The 23,019-nt window shown below is 39.3% G+C and overlaps 1 protein-coding gene across 1 annotated transcript in view; it reads right to left on the bottom strand.

Moving 5' to 3' along the window:
* cdc73 (cell division cycle 73, Paf1/RNA polymerase II complex component, homolog (S. cerevisiae)) overlaps nucleotides 1-23,019 on the bottom strand; it is a 341,062-nt gene that overhangs the window by 67,617 nt on the left and 250,426 nt on the right. Inside the window, exons 12-13 of the mRNA XM_063063850.1 lie at nucleotides 22,634-22,669; nucleotides 22,278-22,365 (exon numbers count right to left, since the gene is read on the bottom strand). Of these exons, the coding sequence (XP_062919920.1) occupies nucleotides 22,278-22,365; nucleotides 22,634-22,669 (124 nt within the window). The remainder of the gene's footprint in view (nucleotides 1-22,277; nucleotides 22,366-22,633; nucleotides 22,670-23,019) is intronic.

Genomic DNA, 23,019 nt, shown 5'->3' with positions numbered 1-23,019 from the left:
AAACTTGTATATTGAGTTTGATGGCAACTTGGCTACACAATCATGGGTGTACAGCGAGTACAGCAGGGGGCTGAGTACACAGCCTTGTAGGGCACCGGTGCTCAGAGTGATTGTAGAGGAGAGCTTGTCCCCTATTTTTACAGCCTGGGTCCTGTCTGTGAGGAAGTTGAAGATCCAGCTGCAGATCTGAGTGCTAAGGCCCAGGTTCCGGAGCTTAGGAATCAGTTTATTTGGAATGATGGTATTAAAGGCAGAGCTATAGTCAATGAAAAGGAGCCTTACATATAAAAACTAGGTAACATCACCAATGATTTTCCTGCATCTTCTTGCTCAGCAATGAATAAAAACATCGCAGTGTGCTTCTAAGACACAGGTGGATTGTTTCTGAAGACATACTTAGGAAGGTCAGAGTAAACTGTAACAAATCATAAAATTAAGCAAAACACCATATACATCAGATTTTATGGCGCATAAAAGTCTAGATAATAGATTCTTTAATTATTACATTCGTTATTTACAGAACCCTTCTAACCTTACATTGGTACTGTTTTAGAGATAAGGACAAAATTAAACCTATTCCTGACGATTTCTAATATACTTGAATCATATTTTCTCCAAAATAAATATACAATTATATCTATGCAATTATTCTGCATATTTGATGGAACTATACAAAAATATCAAATTGTACAGATTACTGCTTGCATATACATTAAAAGGCAATGTATAAAAATAAAATACAAATATCAGTTTCACTAGTTAGTAAACTTATGAAAACCTCTTTCCTTAATGAAGAGCAACATCAACATTACAAAATATATTTGTTGTACACTTCTGGTTTTTCCACCAGAGTAAGCTTTAAAATATTTAACTAAACCCATTCTGAGCTGAAATTAATATTCTATCATAAACCATAACTTTATTGTTTGATTCTATAAGGTAGTCCAACATTAATTATTTGAACTTACTGAAGATCAAAAGAAAAAAAGGGTGAACAGATTTTGATGGGTGAACAGATTAATACGAATGTCAATTTTTTGCCGAAGTGCAAGAATAAGGGAGACTTCATCCTTTATTACAGGTCCACAATCCCTTATCCGAAATCCTTGGGGCCAGTTGCATTTCAGAATTCAGAATTTTTTGGATTTCAACCCCCCCCCACCCCCTATACCAAAAAACACGTATGCTCAAGTCCCTTATTTAACTTGTCTCAGTGCAGTGGACTTTAGGACCCAGCGGCACACCAAACCTACGCACATCCTCCTGCAGACTTTAAATCATCTCTTGATTACTAATAATACCTAATACAATGTAACTATTATGTAAATAGTTGTTATACTGTATTGTTTAGGGAATAATGACAAGAAAACATTTTATTTCCAACAAAATCATTCAATAAAATATAAAACTGAATCAAACACATGGTAAATGACTTATTGGAATAAATGTAGAATGTCAGTGTCACTATAAAACTTCAGTAACTTGTCTTTCTGTTTATTTAAATCACATACAGTGGTAGTTCCGACACTATTTTCTTCAGTAAGACGCCGCACAGATACACCACGATCAAGCTTCTGCAATGTCCACTTTCTGCGTTATTGATAATGATAGATGCTTCCTTTTCTTTTTCTCATTGTTACCCATAAGGGTATCTGCAGCTCTTTTTGACATTTTCACAGTGAAAGTAAACACAAAGTCAACAGCGAACACAAAATATCAGCGAACAGCAAATGCACATATAACCAGTACGAGCGCTGAGCCACAGCTGACGTCTGGCGGCCTCTGCGAGTGCTGCCACGTCACACCTGAGTGACGTCAGCTGTGAAAAAAACTTCGATTTTCGGAGCTTTTTGGATTTCAGAATTTCGGATAAAGGAATGTGCAGCTGTATCAAATGCATATGTTCTTTTATAGTTTCCTTTTTTAGTTTCGTATTATTAAAACTGAGTATGTTTGAAGATATTGTATTGTTCTTACTAAATTCAAATACAGTCTAGGACATAGACAGTTGTTTCCCATAAAAGAGATTGAACAGATGTATTTTCAATTTAAGATACTCTCAACTTAAAAGATTTGAGCTTTTAAATTGAGAATATTTTAAATTCCCTTCAGAACAGGGTATCAATTGCATTAACATTATACTTTGTGTAATATTCTGTGAGCTCAAAAGCCGACAAGCTTCAATAAACAGACTAGAGAGTAACTCCAATGTTTGAGATTAATATTTCAAGAGCAATGAAAGCATGAGTTGATCAATGCTTATTTTCAAAAAAAATTGTTACTTTGCAGAATCGAAATCAACACAAAGTACTTTGTGAGATGTTACCTAATATTTTCTAGCATTGCCAGTAATGCAATTAATTTGTCAACATTGTGCCAAAAGTAAAGAATGACTCTGACACATTCCAACTCAAATATAGTAACCATAGAAACATTGACTATTTCGGGATCTTCATACTCGGTCTTTTCAAGTCTCTTCAAAAACAATGACTTTCAAAAAATCAGTGGAGTACTTAAAAGCCAACTGTTAAGCTGTTAATCCACCAGTTGCACCAAATCTTATAAACCAAAACATTGCTCATTTTAAGATGTTAAATGATTATGCATAGTATAAAATATAGCTATGTCAGGTCAATTATGTATCTGGAGCCGATATTAGTCCTGAATGACATGATACATATCCTATCATGTTGTTTATTAGAATACAAAATATTAACATCCAATTAAAAATCTTATTATGTAGCAATAGAAGCATTTACTATGGCACTAAAATATGTTATCCTTGAACACCTTATTCAAAATGTGTTGGTTTTGGTTGGATGCACCTTCCATACAACCAGTTCTGTTCATAGTTCTGGCCACCAAAAGATAAATAAGAGTGTCCCAATTGGCTCTCCAATTTTTGTCAAGAGCTAAAATTGAATCAGGCTTCTATATAGTCTAATGAGAAAACTAAATTGAAAATTGAACCAACAACCTTCCACAAATGCATGAAGGATGCCATCAATGAGTTGTCCCATAATGTGCTCCATTTCAGATGTTAATAAACTCCAAAACAGCAAATACATATCTCATCAGTACACTTAATTCTTTGGATAACAAGTATTGTCACTGGTGTACTATGATATTCTAATATTCAGGGGAAGATATGACTGGAGTGTGCATCTGAAAGTGCACTTGAACCTTATAAATGATCTTTTATATGCAAATTATTTACTCATTGCATCAGGTCTGGCTCAAGAACACAAGGCTGAAGATGACAACATGCTTTCAATGAAATTATCAACGGAATGTATTTGTTCTCTTAAAAGCATTTTTAAAAATCCCAAGTAACTTCACAGGATGTTTGGGAAAATATCAAATATCACAAACATGAAATGATATTTGTTACTGAGCCTGCAAGTATACATTAGTGCAGATGGGCAAAAGGGTGGATAAAACAGGAAAAGAGAGAGAGGTTTAGGGAGAGAATTTTGGAGCCCAGGGCATGTGCTGAAGGTTCAGAGGGACATGGTGGAGCAATTAAAATCAGGAATTAAAATCAGGAGTAATACACACTAAGACTTAAGAATTACCAGAGAATGGTAATTGAAGAAAATTTTAAAAATCAACATATTACTTAAACAGAATCTGGTTTGGTTCAGGAAAGTGATAGCCGAGTTCAACCTAATACAAGTTAGGGTTTAGGCAGAGGTGCTCTGAGCGACCACTTACAAAGGAAGAATGAGAAACACTGAGTGCATTGGAGTAGCTGAATCAACAGGTAAGAAATGTATTCAAGAGATTCAACACAGATGCACCGAGACAGGGCAAAGATGACCAACATCAGGGAGGTGAAAATAGACAGTGGTGATCCGTATTTCACATCATACTAAGTGAGATGACAAGTCCATAAAATATCTGCTTCAAGATAATTACCAGGAAGAGATCGAATTGATGTCATAAGCACTGAAAAGTTATTAAACTTTTATATATGTTCAATAATTATTGGGTTGTTAATATACGTTATGTGTGTTCTTGGTTATATTGGACTGATAAAAATGAACGACCACCTTGGGTTGATTTGGAATTGAAAGCTGTGAAACAATTTTACTTAACGTTATTAGGAGCTTCTTTACCTGTACAACTAGCCGAAATTTCTATTCTAAATTTACATCCTATGATTAAGCAGTCATTAAACCTTCACTTAGTGATCCTACCTTTTCTCTTTGGAGGAATAAAGGAGTTTATTCCTTCATGGATCTGTTCTAAGAAGGCCGATTGATGTCTTTTGAGAAATTAGTAACTAAATATTCTCTTTCATACTCACATTTCTTGCAATATCTTCAGGTCAGACATTTCTTACAAGAATATTTAAGTAATTTTCCATATATACAAGATTCTGACCTGTTAGACATTATTTTAAAAATGAATCCTTTAGTGAAAGGTTTTATTGGGAAAATTTATAATTTATAATTACAACAGTACAATTATCCTTTACTTAAGATTAAGCAAGATTGGGAAAGAGAGCTTAACATGACCTTGATAACAGAGGATTGGTTGCGAATTTTGAAGTTGGTTAACTCTTCTTCGATTTGTGCCAGTCACTCTCTAATTCAATTTAAAATTGTACATTGTTACTATTTGACAAAGGAGAAACCGTCTAAAATATTTCCTAATGTTGATAGTCAGGGTGTGATAGATGTAAATCTGAGACAGCTATATTGACACATATGTTTTGGTCATGTTCTGTATTGAAGCAGTTTTGAAAATCTATTTTCTCTACAATTTCTAAAGCTTTAAAAATTAATTTACGACTTAATAAATTGACAGTTCTGTTCGGTATAATTCCTCAATATATTCATGCTATTTCTATATCAGACCAACATGTAATTGTATTTCTCACATTATTGGCCAGAAGAGCTATTTTATTGAAATGCCTCTGCTCCTACTTTGATACAATGGTTCTCTCAGGTGATGTTATGTCTTATTTTGGAGAAAATCAGAAGTCGAACTTTTGATCCTGGATTTGACTTTGAGAAAAGGTGGGGTTCTTTTGCCCGCTACTATCATTTGATTTGAGTTAATTAAGATGGTCCCCTTCTGATTCTTGTTTAAATGGATTTGGTTGGCGGATTGATGTTTTTCATTTATGGAAGCTTCTATGGCGTATAGCTCTGGGGTGTGCTCCCAATGGGACTTCTTTTCCTGTTTTTTTTGTTAGTAGGGTTTTTTTCGTTTTAGTTAGTAGGGGTTCTTTTTGCCTTCTTTCTTTTTTCCAAAAAAAATAGTATTAACATTTTGTTTTTTCTTATTATTATTGATATATTGTTTAGCTTTGTTAATCAGCTATTTGATAATAATTTTTATTGTACAAGTCGACATGTTGACTTGATTACTTTAATGTTTTTTGTTGATTTTCAATAATAATTAATAAAAAAGATTTAAAAATGAATATGTCCAATAATTACACACAGTTAGTTATTGACTGAGGACAGTGAATGTGGATGTCACCATTTTTAAATTAAGTAAATTTTATATTGAATATAAGATTTAAAAATTGTTTGACAAGTTAAAGGGAATAGACATGTCAAGAGACTATCAATGCTGCGCATATAGAAGATAATTTTTCTCATGTTTTCTCAACATTGTTGAAAAGGACCAACATATCAATGGGAAATCTGTTGTGGACTATGGAGATAACAATATTGGAAGAGACATTATTGCAATACAATTAGAAAAATTACGCACTCTCTGAATATGACAAATTATATTAGAATAGATTTTCGAGATTGAAAATGTTTAATGATGAAAGAGCAATTCAAAATGTCAGTTTATGGCAGGACAAGACCTGATAAGACAAATTCCAAACTTCAAAGCTGCCGATGTTACTGTTGGTTCTGCTCGTAGCAATGTGGTCTCTCTTAGTCGGCATCCAATAATGGATAAAATGGAAAGTCTATTGCTTGAGTGGATTGACGGGTGTAAAAAGCGTGGTGTTCCGTTAAGTTTTCTTATACTTAAGGAGAAATCAGTCAGTCTTTTTAATAAGCTGAAACAGAAAGCACTGAACGATGGTGACGAAAGTGTTGTGAAAGTGGAATTTAAAGGTAGTCATGGGTGGTTTGATCGGTTTCTGAGGTGAGGGCAGCTTCATAGTTTAACGTTTACCGGACAGAGCGCTTCGGCTGGTACTGAAGCTGCCGAAAAGTTCCCAGCAGAACTAAAGAAAATAATACAGAAGGTGTTTATTCATATAAGCAAGTGTTAAACTGTGACGAAACTGCAATTTATTGAAGTCTTCCCGATTCCAGTAAGTGAAACTACACTGTACATACATTATTTCTACTTTATATAGGCTGTGTATTTTTATGTGTTATTTGGTATGATTTGCAGCTTCATAGCTTAAAGGTTACCAGAGAGAGTATTTCTGCCAAGAGCACTTCCACCGACAGTGCTGCCGTGAGATTTTCGCTGCGCTAGACTGCGCCACAGTGAAGTATTTCTACTTTATATATGCTGTGTATTTATCATATCATTCCTGCTTTTACTACATGTTACTGTTATTTTAGGACTTATGTGTTATTTGGCATGATTTTCTAGGTTATTTTTTTTGGGTCTGGGAACGCTCAAACATTTTTCCCATATTAATAAATGGCAATTGCTTATTCACTTTACAACATTCTGGCTTACGAACGGTTTCATAGGAATGCTCTACCTTCGGATAGCGGGAGAAACCTGTAATAAATTCCCTACTGGAACAATCCCAAGAAATCTAATACTGTCAATAACAAGTTTTCTATTACAAGCAACACACATCAAAGTTGCTGGTGAACGCAGCAGGCCAGGCAGCATCTATAGGAAGAGGTGCAGTCGACGTTTCAGGCCGAGACCCTTCGTCAGGACTAACTGAAGGAAGAGTGAGTAAGGGATTAGAAAGCTGGAGGGGGAGGGGGAGATGCAAAATGATAGGAGAAGACAGGAGGGGGAGGGATGGAGCCGAGAGCTGGACAGGTGATAGGCAGAAGGGGATACGAGAGGATCATGGGACAGGAGGTCCGGGAAGAAAGACGGGGGGGGGTGGGGGTGACACAGAGGATGGGCAAGAGGTATATTCAGAGGGACAGAGGGAGAAAAAGGAGAGTGAGAGAAAGAATGTGTGCATAAAAAAGAGTAACAGATGGGGTACGAGGGGGAGGTGGGGCCTAGCGGAAGTTAGAGAAGTCAATGTTCATGCCATCAGGTTAAGGCTACCCATACGGAATATAAGGTGTTGTTCCTCCAACCTGAGTGTGGCTTCATCTTTACAGTAGAGGAGGCCGTGGATAGACATGTCAGAATGGGAATGGGATGTGGAATTAAAATGTGTGGCCACTGGGAGATCCTGCTTTCTCTGGCGGACAGAGCGTAGATGTTCAGCAAAGCGGTCTCCCAGTCTGCGTCGGGTCTCACCAATATATAAAAGGCCACATCGGGAGCACCGGACGCAGTATATCACCCCAGTCGACTCACAGGTGAAGTGATGCCTCACCTGGAAGGACTGTTTGGGGCCCTGAATGGTGGTAAGGGAGGAAGTGTAAGGGCATGTGTAGCACTTGTTCCGCTTACACGGATAAGTGCCAGGAGGGAGATTAGTGGGGAGGGATGGGGGGGACGAATGGACAAGGGAGTTGTGTAGGGAGCGATCCCTGCGGAATGCAGAGGGGGGGGGAGGGAAAGATATGCTTAGTGGTGGGATCCCGTTGGAGGTGGCGGAAGTTACGGAGAATAATATGTTGCACCCGGAGGCTGGTGGGGTGGTAGGTGAGGACCAGGGGAACCCTATTCCTAGTGGGGTGGTGGGAGGATGGAGTGAGAGCAGATGTACGTGAAATGGGGGAGATGCATTTAAGAGCAGAGTTGATAGTGGAGGAAGGGAAGCCCCTTTCTTTAAAAAAGGAAGACATCTCCCTCGTCCTAGAATGAAAAGCCTCATCCTGAGAGCAGATGCGGCGGAGACGGAGGAATTGCGAGAAGGGGATGGCATTTTTGCAAGAGACAGGGTGAGAAGAGGAATAGTCCAGATAGCTGTGAGAGTCAGTAGGCTTATAGTAGACATCAGTGGATAAGCTGTCTCCAGAGACAGAGACAGAAAGATCTAGAAAGGGGAGGGAGGTGTCGGAAATGGACCAGGTAAACTTGAGGGCAGGGTGAAAGTTGGAGGCAAAGTTAATAAAGTCAACGAGTTCTGCATGCGTGCAGGAAGCAGCGCCAATGCAGTCGTCGATGTAGCGAAGGAAAAGTGGGGGACAGATACCAGAATAGGCACGGAACATAGATTGTTCCACAAACCCAACTAAAAAGGCAGGCATAGCTAGGACCCATACGGGTGCCCAAAGCTACACCTTTAGTTTGGAGGAAATGGGAGGAGCAAAAGGAGAAATTATTAAGAGTAAGGACTAATTCTGCTAGACGGAGCAGAGTGGTGGTAGAGGGGAACTGATTAGGTCTGGAATCCAAAAAGAAGCGTAGAGCTTTGAGACCTTCCTGATGGGGGATGGAAGTATATAGGGACTGGACATCCATGGTGAAAATAAAGCGGTGGGGGCCAGGGAACTTAAAATCATCGAAAAGTTTAAGAGCGTGAGAAGTGTCACGAACATAGGTCGGAAGGGATTGAACAAGGGGTGATAAAACAGTGTCGAGGTATGCAGAAACGAGTTCGGTGGGGCAGGAGCAAGCTGAGACAATAGGTCGGCCAGGACAGGCAGGTTTGTGGATCTTGGGTAGGAGGTAGAAACGGGAAGTGCGGGGTGTGGGAACTATAAGGTTGGTAGCAGTGGATGGGAGATCCCCTGAGCGGATAAAGTCGTTGATAGTGTGGGAGACAATGGCCTGGTGCTCCTTAGTGGGGTCACGATCGAGGGGTAAATAAGAGGAGGTATCCGCGAGTTGTCGCTGTGCCTCGGCAAGGTAGAGGTCAGTACGCCAGACTACAACAGCACCCCCTTTATCAGCGGGTTTAATAATAATGTTAGGATTAGTGCGGAGGGAGTGGAGAGCAGAGCGTTCCGAAGGAGTGAGGTTGGAATGGGGACAAGGTGCAGTGAAGTCGAGACGGTTGATGTCCCGTACACAACTCCCTTGTCCATTCGTCCCCCCCATCCCTCCCCACTGATCTCCCTCCTGGCACTTATCCGTGTAAGCGGAACAAGTGCTACACAGGGCCCCAAACAGTCCTTCCAGGTGAGGCATCACTTCACCTGTGAGTCGACTGGGGTGATATACTGCGTCCGGTGCTCCCGATGTGGCCTTTTATATATTGGTGAGACCCGACGCAGACTGGGAGACCGCTTTGCTGAACATCTACGCTCTGTCCGCCAGAGAAAGCAGGATCTCCCAGTGGCCACACATTTTAATTCCACATCCCATTCCCATTCTGACATGTCTATCCACGGCCTCCTCTACTGTAAAGATGAAGTCACACTCAGGTTGGAGGAACAACACCTTATATTCCGTCTGGGTAGCCTCCAACCTGATGGCATGAACATTGACTTCTCTAACTTCCGCTAGGCCCACCTCCCCCTCGTACCCCATCTGTTACTCTTTTTTATGCACACATTCTTTCTCTCACTCTCCTTTTTCTCCCTCTGTCCCTCTGAATATACCTCTTGCCCATCCTCTGGGTCACCCCCACCCCCCCGTCTTTCTTCCCGGACCTCCTGTCCCATGATCCTCTCGTATCCCCTTCTGCCTATCACCTGTCCAGCTCTCGGCTCCATCCCTCCCCCTCCTGTCTTCTCCTATCATTTTGCATCTCCCCCTCCAGCTTTCTAATCCCTTACTCACTCTTCCTTCAGTTAGTCCTGACGAAGGGTCTCGGCCTGAAACGTCGACTGCACCTCTTCCTATAGATGCTGCCTGGCCTGCTGCGTTCACCAGCAACTTTGATGTGTGTTGCTTGAATTTCCAGCATCTGCAGAATTCCTGTTGTTTGCGTTTTTCTATTACAATTTCAGACTTCAATGCAAACTTGGATTAATTTGATCTCCCTCCAAGTAAGAACAAAAGGGAGGGTCATTATCAATAGCAGCAAAGTTCTTCTTCAGTTTATTACTAAAAGATCAACAGGGTTAAGCAGCTTAAGGGAACTGAGGAAGTGCATACAACAAAAATAAATCACACCCAGAAATGTCAGCAATCATGATATTTAACTTTTATTTGCCAAAGCTTCTCTAACCTTGCCTCACAGATCACTTGCATAATTGCAGCTGTCAATTTATTTATCCTTTCCTGTATCTTTTTAATGCCCAGTCCTTCCTCACATAGTGAACTGTATTCAGTATCTCCATTTGATCAACACCAATAGCAAATTCAGAATTCCTTCCTGACAATCACTCGTTTCTAACTATGCTGCTCCTAACCCTGTTCACAATCCCTATTCTTCCTGCATTCACAATGATACCTTCATTAATCTATCCATCACAGCCCCCTTCGCAAGCAAAGTGTTTACATGAAAAATGACAGATGAGGATTCAATGGTTTAACATTAGAGAATGTACAGTATAGAACCTAAAATTCTTACTTTTTGCAGACATCCACAAAACAGAAAAGACCCAAAGAATGATAGAAAATTCAGTACCCCAAAGCACCCGTCCCCCTCCCTCTCCCACAAATAAGCAGCAGCACAAGCATCAACCCTCCCCCGTATTTGCTCCAGCAAAAGCACTGACACATAGTCTATTTTTGTTCATTGATGCAAGAAGCTGGGAGGTGATGGGTGGAAGAGGCAAAGGGCTAAGGAAGATAAAATCTGATAGAACAGGGCAGTGGATTATAGGATAAAAGGAAGGAGGTGGGAAAGCAGAGGGAGGAAGATGTGGCGGATGGGCAAGTTATCAGGGTGGGGTAGAGGAAAAAGAAGTATTTGGGTCAGAGAGATAAGACAACACAAAAGGGGGAGGGGAGGCAGAAGGGAGTGGTTAATGGAAGCTAGATACCGTCAGGTTGGAGACTACCATGACAAAACATGAAGTTTTGTTTTGTTCCTCTAGTGTGTGTCTAGCCACAACCTGGCAGTAAAGTAGGCCATTGGTATACACATCAATGCATGAATGGGAAGTGGAATTATAACAGCTGGCCACCAGGAGATTCTGGCTGTTACGGCAGACAGGGTGAAGGTACCTAATGAAGCAATTCCCTAATGTGTAATGGGTCTCACCAACAGATTATCTACTGACATTGTTTACAAACCAAATGACTTCCAGTTACCTTGACTACAGCTCTTCTTATCACGTCATTTGCAAGGATGCTACCACCTTCTGTTATTTCCTTTATCTCTGCCACATCTGTTTTTATAATGAGACTTCCCATTCCAGGACATCCAAAATGTCATTTTTTCCCCAGGAAACAGGGTTTCCCCTCCACTGCTATAAATGCAGATGTCATTCGCATCTTTTCCACATCTGCCCTCGCACCACTTGCCCACCCTACGTAATAGAGATAGGTTCCCCTTCTTCACACCTACCATTACACGAGTTTCCACATCCAACACATCGTTCTTCACAACTTCCTGCATCGCCAACATGATCCCACCACCAGATACATCTCTCCCCCCGCCCCCACCTTCACTTATTGGATGAATCTCTTTCTCTGCAAATCTCTTGTCCTTTCCTCCTGCCCCACCAATTCCACTCCCCGAGGCATTTATGCCTGAACTGTCTCAAATATCACACCTGTTCCTACAGTTTCTTTCTCAGCACCATTCAGAGGCCTAAACAGTTCTTCTAGTGAGGCAGCACTTCCTGTGTAAATCATTAGTATCACTTTCTAGATTCTATGCTCCGAGTGTGACCTGTGCTACACTGGGGAGCCCCAATGCAACTGGAGAGGGAATGGGGGGGTTGGGGAGGCAGAGAAGGTCACTGCGTCACACACCTTCAAGCTGTTTGCCTCATCAGCCAGGATCTCTCAGTGGCCGGACAACTTAATTCCACTTCCCATACCTACACTGACACTTTTGTCCACAGCCTCCTGTACTGCCAAACTTAGGTTTAGATGTATTTATTTATCACATGTACAATGAAACACACAGTAAAATGTGTCATTTACATTAACAACCAACACAACCTAAGGGTATGCTGGGGCACCTGACAAGCGCTGCTACGTATTCTGTCACTAACACAGCATGCCCACAATGTTCAGCGAAAGAACACAAGCAACAACAACAAAACACCAGCAATAAAACATAATAACAACAAAAAACAAACCCTTTTCCTACTTCCCAACCACCCACTCACTCACACATAACCCAGGACAGGCTGTCTCCAACGCCCAGTTCCTGGCCTGGACTTGCAGTCATCGGGTCCCGACACAGAAACATGTCAAGCCAGGGACTTTGACCATCGAGCCTCACTTCTGGATTCACCAATTTCAGTCTTGGATTTCAGGCTTCGGCCTTTGGTATTGACCCCAAGTCCTGCTGATCACAGGAATTTGAAGCCCGGATCACAAACTCTGGACTTGCACAGACTCCAAGCCTGGGACTCGCAAACCTGGAGTGTCACCTGTGCTGTGCCTCCAGTCCACATGGACATCTGATCCCTGGACTCGCTGACCTGTTCACCAGCGACTCTTCATTTACTGCCCCGATCGTTAACTGCTCTCATCCCTATCCTTAAACCCTAACCTGTCTCTTAACTTCCTGCACTGCCCCCAAAACCATTCCCACAATACTAGACACAGACTAGTGGAACAGCACCTCATATCCCATTTTGGTCATCTCCAATGCAGATTCTCACATTATTTCCTCTCCCCCATCTCTCCCACTTATCTTTCTCCCTTTCATCTGACATCACCTGTCTGCTTGTGCTCCTCCCCTCCCTCACCCTTTTATTCTGGCCTCTTTCTACTTCCGATATTTTTTCTAGGTTTTAGTCTCAGTCATGTGGCCAAGTGGTTAAGGCGTTGGACGAGTGACCTGCAGGTCGTGAGTTCGAGCCCCAGCCGAGGGAACGTGTTGTGTCCTTGAGCAAGGCACTTAATCACACATTGCTCTGCAACCACACTGGTGCCAAGCTGTATGGGTCCTAATGCCCTTCCCTTGGACAATATCGGTGTCGTGGAGAGGGGAGACTTGCAGCATGGGCAACTGCTGGTCTCCCGTACAACCTTGCCCACGCCTGTAACCTAGAGAGTGATGACTTTCCAAGCGCAGATCCATGGTCTCACAAGACTAATGGATGCCTTTACTAGTCTCAGTCCAAAATGTCCTCTGTTTATCTCCTTCCATAAATGATGTCCAACCTGCTAAGAATCTCCAGGATTTTTATGTTGTCCTTCTATAACCAGCCTCATATCATGTGCATATATCTGGAGATTTTAGATCACTGTGCAACATAGATTTTATTTTTTTAATTGCAAAGATATGAACAGTTAAAATCAGTTAAATATTTGCAGTGATTTTCTAATTATAATTCAGTAACACATGAAGAAACACATTCAGGGCATTAATGAAAGTGACACCCCCAGCAGGTAGCATGAGAAAGGAGAAGACAGAGCTTGGTAGAGGTACAAATATGGTTGAGAGTGCAAAAAAAGAGTTAAGGGGTCTAGAATATAGTAAGTGTGCTTGGGTTTGAACATATTAGAAATGACTTCCAAGATATGGAAGTAGTATTAGTGGGATGTAGTGTGCATTAAATCCTTGGGATGGATGGTGGGGGGAGGGTGTAAAGAGGGCAGCTGGGTGTTAGTGTTTTTCGGAGGATTTTCCTGAAATACAAAGATTAGTGGTCCAGTGCGTAAAGCAAAAAGCCTGCAACAGATGTGATTCACCAAAGCAGTGAGTACACGAAGTAGCATACTAATATTTGTTTGGAACGAATAGTAAATTATAACCTACAGGAGAAGGAAGTAAGATGCAGGAATACCATGAAGCAAGAAGCATCGGTGCATTAGACCACTGGAAAATAGGTTCTTTAAGCCTACAGGAAAGACAGGCAGAATTGTAAAAGATATCTGAAAACTACAAAACTGGTTGAAAACTGATTACATAAGGATATTCAAAATAGTATATCATCTGTGAAATTATGCAAGAGAAAAGGAAAGCTAATTGGAACCAATTCAGTGAAGATCATCTAGCCCTAAACCTGAAATGGGCAGGTTGTCTTATGAGGAAAGTCTGGATCTTTCCAAACTTGTATCCAGTGGAGTTCATAAGATTGAGAGGTGATGACTGAATTACATAAAGACCTGCAGGATCTTGACAGGATGGATTTGAAGAAGGTGTTTTCTTGAGGAAGAATCTATACTAAGGTGTTAATACTTAAAAATACAGAGAGACTTTATTTAATAAATAATAAACACTTAAGACAGAGATTAAAGATACTTGCTCACTTTGGGCCATGAATCCTTGTTATTCTTTTCAATAAGTGCAGTGGATAGAGACTGTAATTAATTTCAAGGCAGAAATAGATAGGTTCTTCATAAGCAAGGTTAGTAGGTTACTGCTGATAGATTGGAATGGAAACTTGAGATTACAGTCAAATCAGCCATGATCCTATTGAACGGCAGGGGCTTTAGTAGCCTACCTCTACTCTTGATTTGCTTGGTAATATATTCTAAACACCGTCTTTCTAAAGAATGTCTGGTCTTGGCTCAATTCAGTATTATCACTGTGCTACCAACTACCCTGCTGATTTCATTCTTTTAAATTATTTCAGCTTCTTGATTTGATCTGAGTTCAACCTGCATTTTTCCAAAGCCTTTAACTGCACAATCTGCAATTTTTTCATGCTTAATAACTGGGTCGGTTATACTGATTAACTTTTGTAACTGGTATAAGAATCAAGTTCCAATAGGCACATTTGTCTTGACACATTTAGTCTCATATTGGTGGTAGAGAAATGCCTCATATATAATTTATTGTTTTGTTTGTTCCTCCAGGTTTTGTTCTTCAACTGGTTTCTTACGTTATCTGGTATGAAAATATATCCCTACTAGTCATCAAATTTCAACCTCATTTACTGAAATCTAGACACTACAGTTTGCATAAAAGTTTCATTTGCATCGGTAAATTACAATTTCTTTAAGATCTTGACCAGACAAATGGATGCAGCAAGTCACACTCAAGCAGAAACAAATAGTTTGACTAGCTATTGTGTGAGTTTTTACATCACATATAATTAAAAACCCCTACATTACTAAATGTATATAGCAGTATTCTGTTATACATCAGATTTCTTACGCAACATCTCCGGAAAAAAAAACAATGAATGGAAGTGCTTCCAAAACCTGATTTTGCATTTCAGCAAATAAATTTCATCCAAAGTAAAAAGAAACTCCAGTGTCTGTTCTTGCCTTTAGAATTTTAAACATTTATCTGTATATTGTCAAGTAAAATGTTCCAGTAGATATGAATCTGCTACACTCCATAACTAGAGCTCAAAAAATCTTTTTAATGATCTAAATCAAAATGTATTAGATTGTGTATTGATTAAAAAATTAATGCACATTTTACAAGTTAATCTTTCAATGAAATATCATGACATTTATCTCAACATGCACTATAAACTCTGCCAAGACAACAGTTTCATTTATCAATGCCATGTAAACTAATCTTCTAAATTATTTTCATTCCAAACTGCAGCACAATCTAGTTACACCATTATTTATTAATACATATATTATTGTTGACCTCAACTGTCATACTGAGATGGTATGTTGTTTTAATAATTGATTCATGACTATTGTTTTAAGTTATAAAATACTATAGATTCTACAGAACTTAGGACAGATCTCAGAAGGAACTGCTCTCCCAGAGAGCTGTGAATCTGTGGAATCCTCTGCCCAAGGAAGCAGTAGAGGTTACCTCATTAAATGTATATTTTTGCATTGTTGGGCAATTAAGAGTTATGGGGACAAGATGGGTAGATGGAGCTGAGTCCACAGCTTAATCAGCCATGATAATATTGCTTGACGGGGTAGGTTTGACAGGCCAGGTGGCTAAACCTCCCTGTATTTCTTAAATTTTTATGCCAACCAAGCTTACTTTATTCACTAACATTGAGACTTCATATCCAAGATATAAAAATGAACTTGTACCAAAGTGATGGTTATATGGTCCATTTCATTCAAGTAATCAGTATTATAGTATTCCTTAATCTACATTTTCAAGTATATGACATATATCTACATGTAACAGGTGTATAGTCATATATTTCTATACACACTGCTGTATTGACATCACAATACACCTTATTATCAAGTAAGGATCTTCCTCACGTATGCTGTCAATAAAAATATTATAATGTTGGGAACACATTACCAACTAATAGTAACCTTGTGATAATTTCACATCTTAAAACAGTTTCCAAAAAGTCATGGATCAACAGCGATTTTCCTTAACTGACAGGGCTAGAAAATAATGCTTATAAAAGTAGGTCAGGAAGAAATTTGGTTAATTTTTTTTAACATACAGTGGATTCAGTTAATCGGGCCATCAGTTAATCATGGCAGCTGTTTATTTGGGACACTATGCCAGTTAATTGGGATAGGAGACTGTTGCCAAACAGTTTCTAACTAGCATCAGTCACGTGCACTTAGCTGGCTGTTAGACCCTACACAGTGCTTACAGCAGACAATTTTTAAATAGCGTCAGTTGCGTTTGTCAGTGTTCAAACAGCAGTGATGTTTGTCACTGAAAGATGGCGAGAAATGAGCAGTAAGACAATTCACAACTGTTCTGATCATTGCAGTTCTAAGCATTCAGGCTTAGAGATGCCAGAAATGGCCAGGAGTGAAAATAAAATGATTTCACTACTTCAACAAGGTAGGAACTACAATAAATTTGAAGGTATTGACAATCATTTTGAGTATTACAATAAAAATGAAGATTTGGAAGATATTACCATCTAAAACATTGCCTGAAGGCAGTCCATTATCTGCACTAGGTGACTGCATTGATTTAATTCATTACAGTCAATCAAAAGAACTTGGCAGATGAATTCCCCCATCAATAACAAATTGGTATGAATATGCTGTTTTATAGTACTGTAGAGATATTGGCAATGTTCGAAGTTGTCAGTATTTTATTTAAATACATAAATGGTTGCTCACTGAAATGGTAGTTTGTCTTTTTTATACCTTTCAACTATTTTCATGAAACTTCAGCTAATTGGGTCAGCGGCTTAATTGGGCCAAAATAAACTGGTCCCCATGTGTACCAATTAACCATAATCCACGGAGTTCCAAAATAGGTAGTTTCTTTCTAGGAATAGGCCACTCACTTGCTTTTCTGTTTCTTGCTACTTCTGACCAATTCCACCTACTGTCCCAGCAAAATTGATTTCCTCTACACATCTGGATTACACTTCCAAACTCAACCAACCTCATTCATGTTGCTATCAAACAAAAGGGAAAAAAAAGTTTGGTCAGGAGTCACCTCAGTGCAATGGGATTGTTTTGAACGCACTGATTGATAACAGAGTTCTGGGCACCGGTGATAGAACGATATGCTGTCATCAGTTTGGGGGGGGGGGGGTGCAGCAAGAGCTGTGCTTTCCCATGCCATCAGGAAGACAAAAATGGGATTACATACAGAAAATCTACAGCTGCTTCTGTGAAACCAGGAACACATAGCGCATGTGTAGAAGAAAAAGAATTTCAGGATGTATATTGTATATATTTCTCTGACATTAAATGTACCTTTGAAACTTTTGAAACAATATAAGCAGAGTAAGTAGAAAATACTTCAATAACTTCCAATTTTAGAAAATTAAGACTGTGGTTTCATTTTAAGCAGATTACCTGCACTTATCAAGTTTTATACAGATCCCCAATTGGAGGAATCATTGATTTCTTAAATAAAGGACACACAAAAATCCAATACATATATAACCTCTAAATTACAATGTTACCTAATAAGTTACATTATCATGAAGAATGAAGGGGTATGCTGTATGTCATTTGTGGTAGAGTTCGTACATCTTTTCAAAATTGAAGATAAATTTATGGCATAGTAATTATTTTCCTTAAAAAAAATTAGGATTATTCTAAAAGGTTGTACAAGTGGTCCTGTGAGTCCAAAGACAAGACATTCAGTCCTATGTGGGAGGTTACAGGCTATCTGTTTTCTGACTGAAAAAGTTCGATTCTTGAGAAGAACAATTCTTGGTGAACTACAATTCAAGGAACTGCCTTCAAAGGAGCTTTGTTCGCCAATGACAAATGTTTTAGCAACATGAGAAGAATGACTGCTACCTTTATATGTCAAAAGCAAACCTAAAATGTTGTATGCTTTCTCTAAAGAAATAGAACAGCAACAAGTCATTTACTCCATAGAAGCACAGAAACAGGCCTTTTGGCCCTTCTTGGCTGGGCCGAACCATTTTCTGCCTAGTCCCACTGACCTGCACACGGACCATATCCCTCCATACACCTCCCACCCATGTATCTGTGCAATTTATTCTTAAATGTTAAAAAAGAACTCGCATTTACCACCTCGTCTGGCAGCTCATTCCATACTCCCACCACTCTCTGTGTGAAGAAGCCCCTCCTAATGTTCCCTTTAAACTCTTCCCCCCTCACCCTTAACCCATGTCCTCTGGTTTTTTTCTCCCCTTGCCTCAGTGGAAAAAGCCTGCTTGCATTCACTCTATCTATACCCATCATAATTTTATATACCTCTATCAAATCTCCCCTCATTCTTCTATGCTCCAGGGAATAAAGTCCTAACCTATTCAACCTTTCTCTGTAACTGAGTTTCTCAAGTCCTGGCAACATCCTTGTAAACCTTCTCTGCACTCTTTCAACCTTATTTATATCCTTCCTGTAATTTGGTGACCAAAACTGAACACAATACTCCAGATTCGGCCTCACCAATGCCTTATACAACCTCATCATAACATTCCAGCTCTTATACTCAATACTTTAATAAAGGCCAATGTACCAAAACCTCTCTTTACGACCCTATCTACCTGTGACGCCACTTTTAGGGAATTTTGTATCTGTATTCCCAGATCCCTCTGTTCCACTGCACTCCTCAGTGCCTTACCATTAACCCTGTATGTTCTACCTTGGTTTGTCCTTCCAACATGCAATTCCTCACACTTGTCTGTATTAAACTCCATCTGCCATTTTTCAGCCCATTTTTCCAGCTGGTCCAAGTCCCTCTGCAGGCTCTGAAAACCTTCCTCACTGTCTACTACACCTCCAAATCTTTGTATCATCAGCAAATTTGCTGATCCAATTTACCACATAATCATCCAGATCATTGATATAGATGACAAATAACAATGGACCCAGCACTGATCCCTGTGGCACACCACTAGTCACAGGACTTGTACTCCATGTACAAGTATTCTGAAACAAATTCTACTTCTTTGCTCCTTCTAACAGCTTACCTACTTTAAAATTCTCTGATCTTTCCTTAAAAAATACATTTAGATCTATTTCAACTCTTCAGTAAGGGAAAGGACAATTGCTCTCCGAATTTTCTCATGATTTCACCTATTCAGTCATTTTAACATGGGTGGAAATCCTGCCCATGATCCTTACTATGAAAATGTGGGTGAATGGCTATGGAAATTGACTCACAGAAAAGCAAATGTTAACTCAAACTTTTCTATCTATAAAACCTAAAATTAGCAAATACATCACAATTTCTGTAGATTTCAGCTTCGAATATCAATATGTCATTGCATGTAACACTTTATCTGTTAACTGTATGAAATTCAATTACCCACCTGCAATTGTGAAATATTACTGGGAACATTTCAGTGATACCAAAAGTATTTTTAAAATCTATGGTCTTAACATTAAATCAACTGATAACAAGGTTAAATAGACATGAACAGAAAATCGTTACATACTGCATGTCACTTTCACCTTTATCTCTCAACTGTTGCATTGTCAAATAAACTACTTTCTTTGTATCTTGCTAATTAATGGCATTGCATCCATTGCTGAAATACTCAGTTTATTATTGTTCAAATACTTAAACGGGCCATTGGAAATACAAAGCAATATACACAAACTGCTGTTGAAACTCAGTAGGTCAGGCAGCCAGGTAGCACCTATGGAAATGAATAAACAGTTCACCTTTCAGGCAAGACCCTTCTTCAAGACTGGAAAGGAAGGGGGAAGATGCCAGACTAAAAACGTGGGAGGAGGGGAGGAAGGACTAGCTAGAAGGTGATAGGTAAAGCCATGTGAGTAGGAAAAGTAGAAGTCTGGAGAGGAAGGAATCCAACAGGAGAGAAGAATGGACCTTGGGAGAAAGGGAAGGAAGAGGGGCACCAGGGGAAGGTGAGAAGAAGTAAAAAGCTAGAGTGGGGAAGAGAAGAAGAGGGAAGAGAGAGGGATTTTTTTAAAACCGGAAGACCATAAGACATACAATAGGACAAGAGAAATCAATATTCATGCCATCAGATTGGAGGCTACCCAGACAGAATACGAGGCGTTGCTCCTCCACCCTAAGAATGGGTTCATCTTGTGGGTGAACAAGATGGAAGAGTGGGATGGTGGGAAGATGGCAGCGCGATGCAGCTCGTAGCGGCCACTCCGGTGGTGATGTCTGTTATTTGTCAAGTAGGATGGGGCGCACAATCCTGATTTGATGGAGACGGACGTGAGAACACGGAGGAACATCTGGTGAAACTTCTGAAATGCCTGCTTCGCTGCTGCTGTTGCTACTGTGTGGTCCAGAATCTCCGGTGGGGGAAGGCCCTGAGTCCTCAGCTTTGCTTGTTGCTCGGCGGGCGGGGTCGAAGCGCTCGGCAGAGGATGGAGCTCAGAAAGGCTGTGTCGGAGGGACTGGTCGGAGGTTTGAAGTTTTCGGACGGACTCAGAGTCCACTGCTTCCAATGGTGCTGCATCGGCGAGTTGGCGGCGTTTGGAGGTTCATGGCAGGTAGGGTTCCTCCCTTCTGCCGCCTGCGTGGGATGATGAGTCTATCGGGACTTTGAGACTTTCTTTTTACCGTGCCCATGGTTTGCTCTTTATCAAATTATGGTATTGCTTTGCACTGTTGTAACTATATGTTATAATTATGTGGTTTTGTCAGCTTTAGTCTTGGTTTGTCCTGTGTTTTCTTGTGATATCATTCTGAAGGAACGTTGTATCATTTTTTAATGCATGCATTTCTAAATGACAATAAACGAAAACTGAACTGAACTGATCCTGGCACAACAGAAGGCCAGGGACCAACACGTCAGAATGCGAATGCGAATAGGAATTAAAATAGTTGGCCACTGGCAAATTATGCTTGTAGCAGATAGAGCAGAGCTGCAGAGGAAATACAATCCCAGACTGTGAGAAATACTCAGCTGCCACTGTAGATAATTGACCTCACAACAGGTCCTCAGATAACAACATCTAGGTTATACTTCCTTAAATACTAAGTTTCAACATGTAATTATAATCAACACTAACAAAAAACACTTCCAAAACTGAATAACTCAGATTAACTATTAAAAGTTGAATTATAACAGTAAAATCAACTCAATTAGAAACAAATGCTTTGTCTAAAGGGAAAATATCCTTTCTACATTCTTTAATGGTCAATTTAGATTATCTCTTCAATGGTTTAAGTCTTTCTTTTGCACTGCACTCTTCATAATATTTTGTAATACTTTACAAGTCAACTGTACAGTCCTGTTTGTTATCTTAAAATTGAGCATATTCGACAATTCACGTTACATTATTTTGTAACTTCAAAGCTCATTCAATCCAATTAATCATGCTGATTTATCCTTCAATTATATTCCATAGAAATCCATCAATTTACTTTCCAGAATTCATTTAATTTGCTAGAACAAATATTTCAGAACTGCATCTATATTTAATATTCTTCATAGCACTCAGAAATATAAATAAATTATGCTTAAATAATCCACATCATCAATACTATCAAAAATACCTGTATTTATAGGTTAAAAATGTATAAACATTCTTTTAAAAAAATCACGCGTTCATCATAACTGGTGATTTAAAGTACGGTATAAAATTTTGTTGAAATTGGTTTTCATACTTTTCACAAAAATAAGATTCAACTTATTTTTCCAAGTATTTCTGGGATTTTTCCCCCTGGAGCTTAATCTTTATTTTGACTCCTCGACTACATAATGAAAATGTTAAGAAACCTAATGTAAAAGTAATGTCCTGGGTAATCCATAGATTCAAAAAAAAGGCTCTATTTATTTGAAGTGTGAATTCCATAAAATTTGCCTATATTCATATAGACTCAATCAATCTCTCACAACTTTCAGTCTCAAGATTTATTTTACAACATAAAATACTTCCCAAATTATGCAACTTACTTTAAGTCCTGTAAAAGATCCTTTGCATTCAGCATGGTAATTAAAGAAGTGGTAGCTGCAGGAATAATAATGATTGGAGTTCGAGAGCCTGGAAGGAAGAGACAAAACTATGAGATTTTTTACTATCCAATGACAGCTGGGACTGAAAATAACAGTTTTTTTCTTTAGAAAACATTCAACACCATTATAACACTGTCCTGATTCATGCAATTTAAAAACGCAAAGACTTCTACCATTTATTATACCAGATTCTAAAGTACAGAGTACTGTCCAGAAAATTTTTACCACAATATTTCTTGGCTGCAGAGGTGCAAATTAAAGCAAAGAAAGTACAACTGCTAAATCATGCCTCTTACCCTTCTTTTGATTTGGTGGGGGCCTTGCTTGTGAAACTGTTGGTGGAAAAAGATTAAAAATAGGATATTGTTACAATATATAGATTAATGGAATAAAACTGGAAATAACCAATATGCATTACATAAATATCCAATCATAGTTATACAAAATATTTTGCAAATTTGCTTCTGCGCATTACTTCTTTTGCCTCAAAATATTCCAAAATTTAACCAAAATACATTTAATATAGTTACATACTTTGCACTAGGTCTAGTATTTGAGGAACCAGTCCCCAAACAATCAGACATCTTAGTGGAAAAATCAAATTATTTTTATCAAAAATTCAATGGTGCTGCAAGTGGAGGCACAAGAACTGCTAACAGGAATGCTTCAGTATTTTTTCCAT

This window comes from Mobula hypostoma, chromosome 12 (genome assembly GCF_963921235.1).
Source record: "Mobula hypostoma chromosome 12, sMobHyp1.1, whole genome shotgun sequence".
Taxonomy (NCBI): Eukaryota; Metazoa; Chordata; class Chondrichthyes; order Myliobatiformes; family Myliobatidae; genus Mobula; species Mobula hypostoma.
The sequence above is the reverse complement of the archived record's forward strand: the minus strand, read 5'-3'. Positions and strand labels throughout refer to the sequence as shown.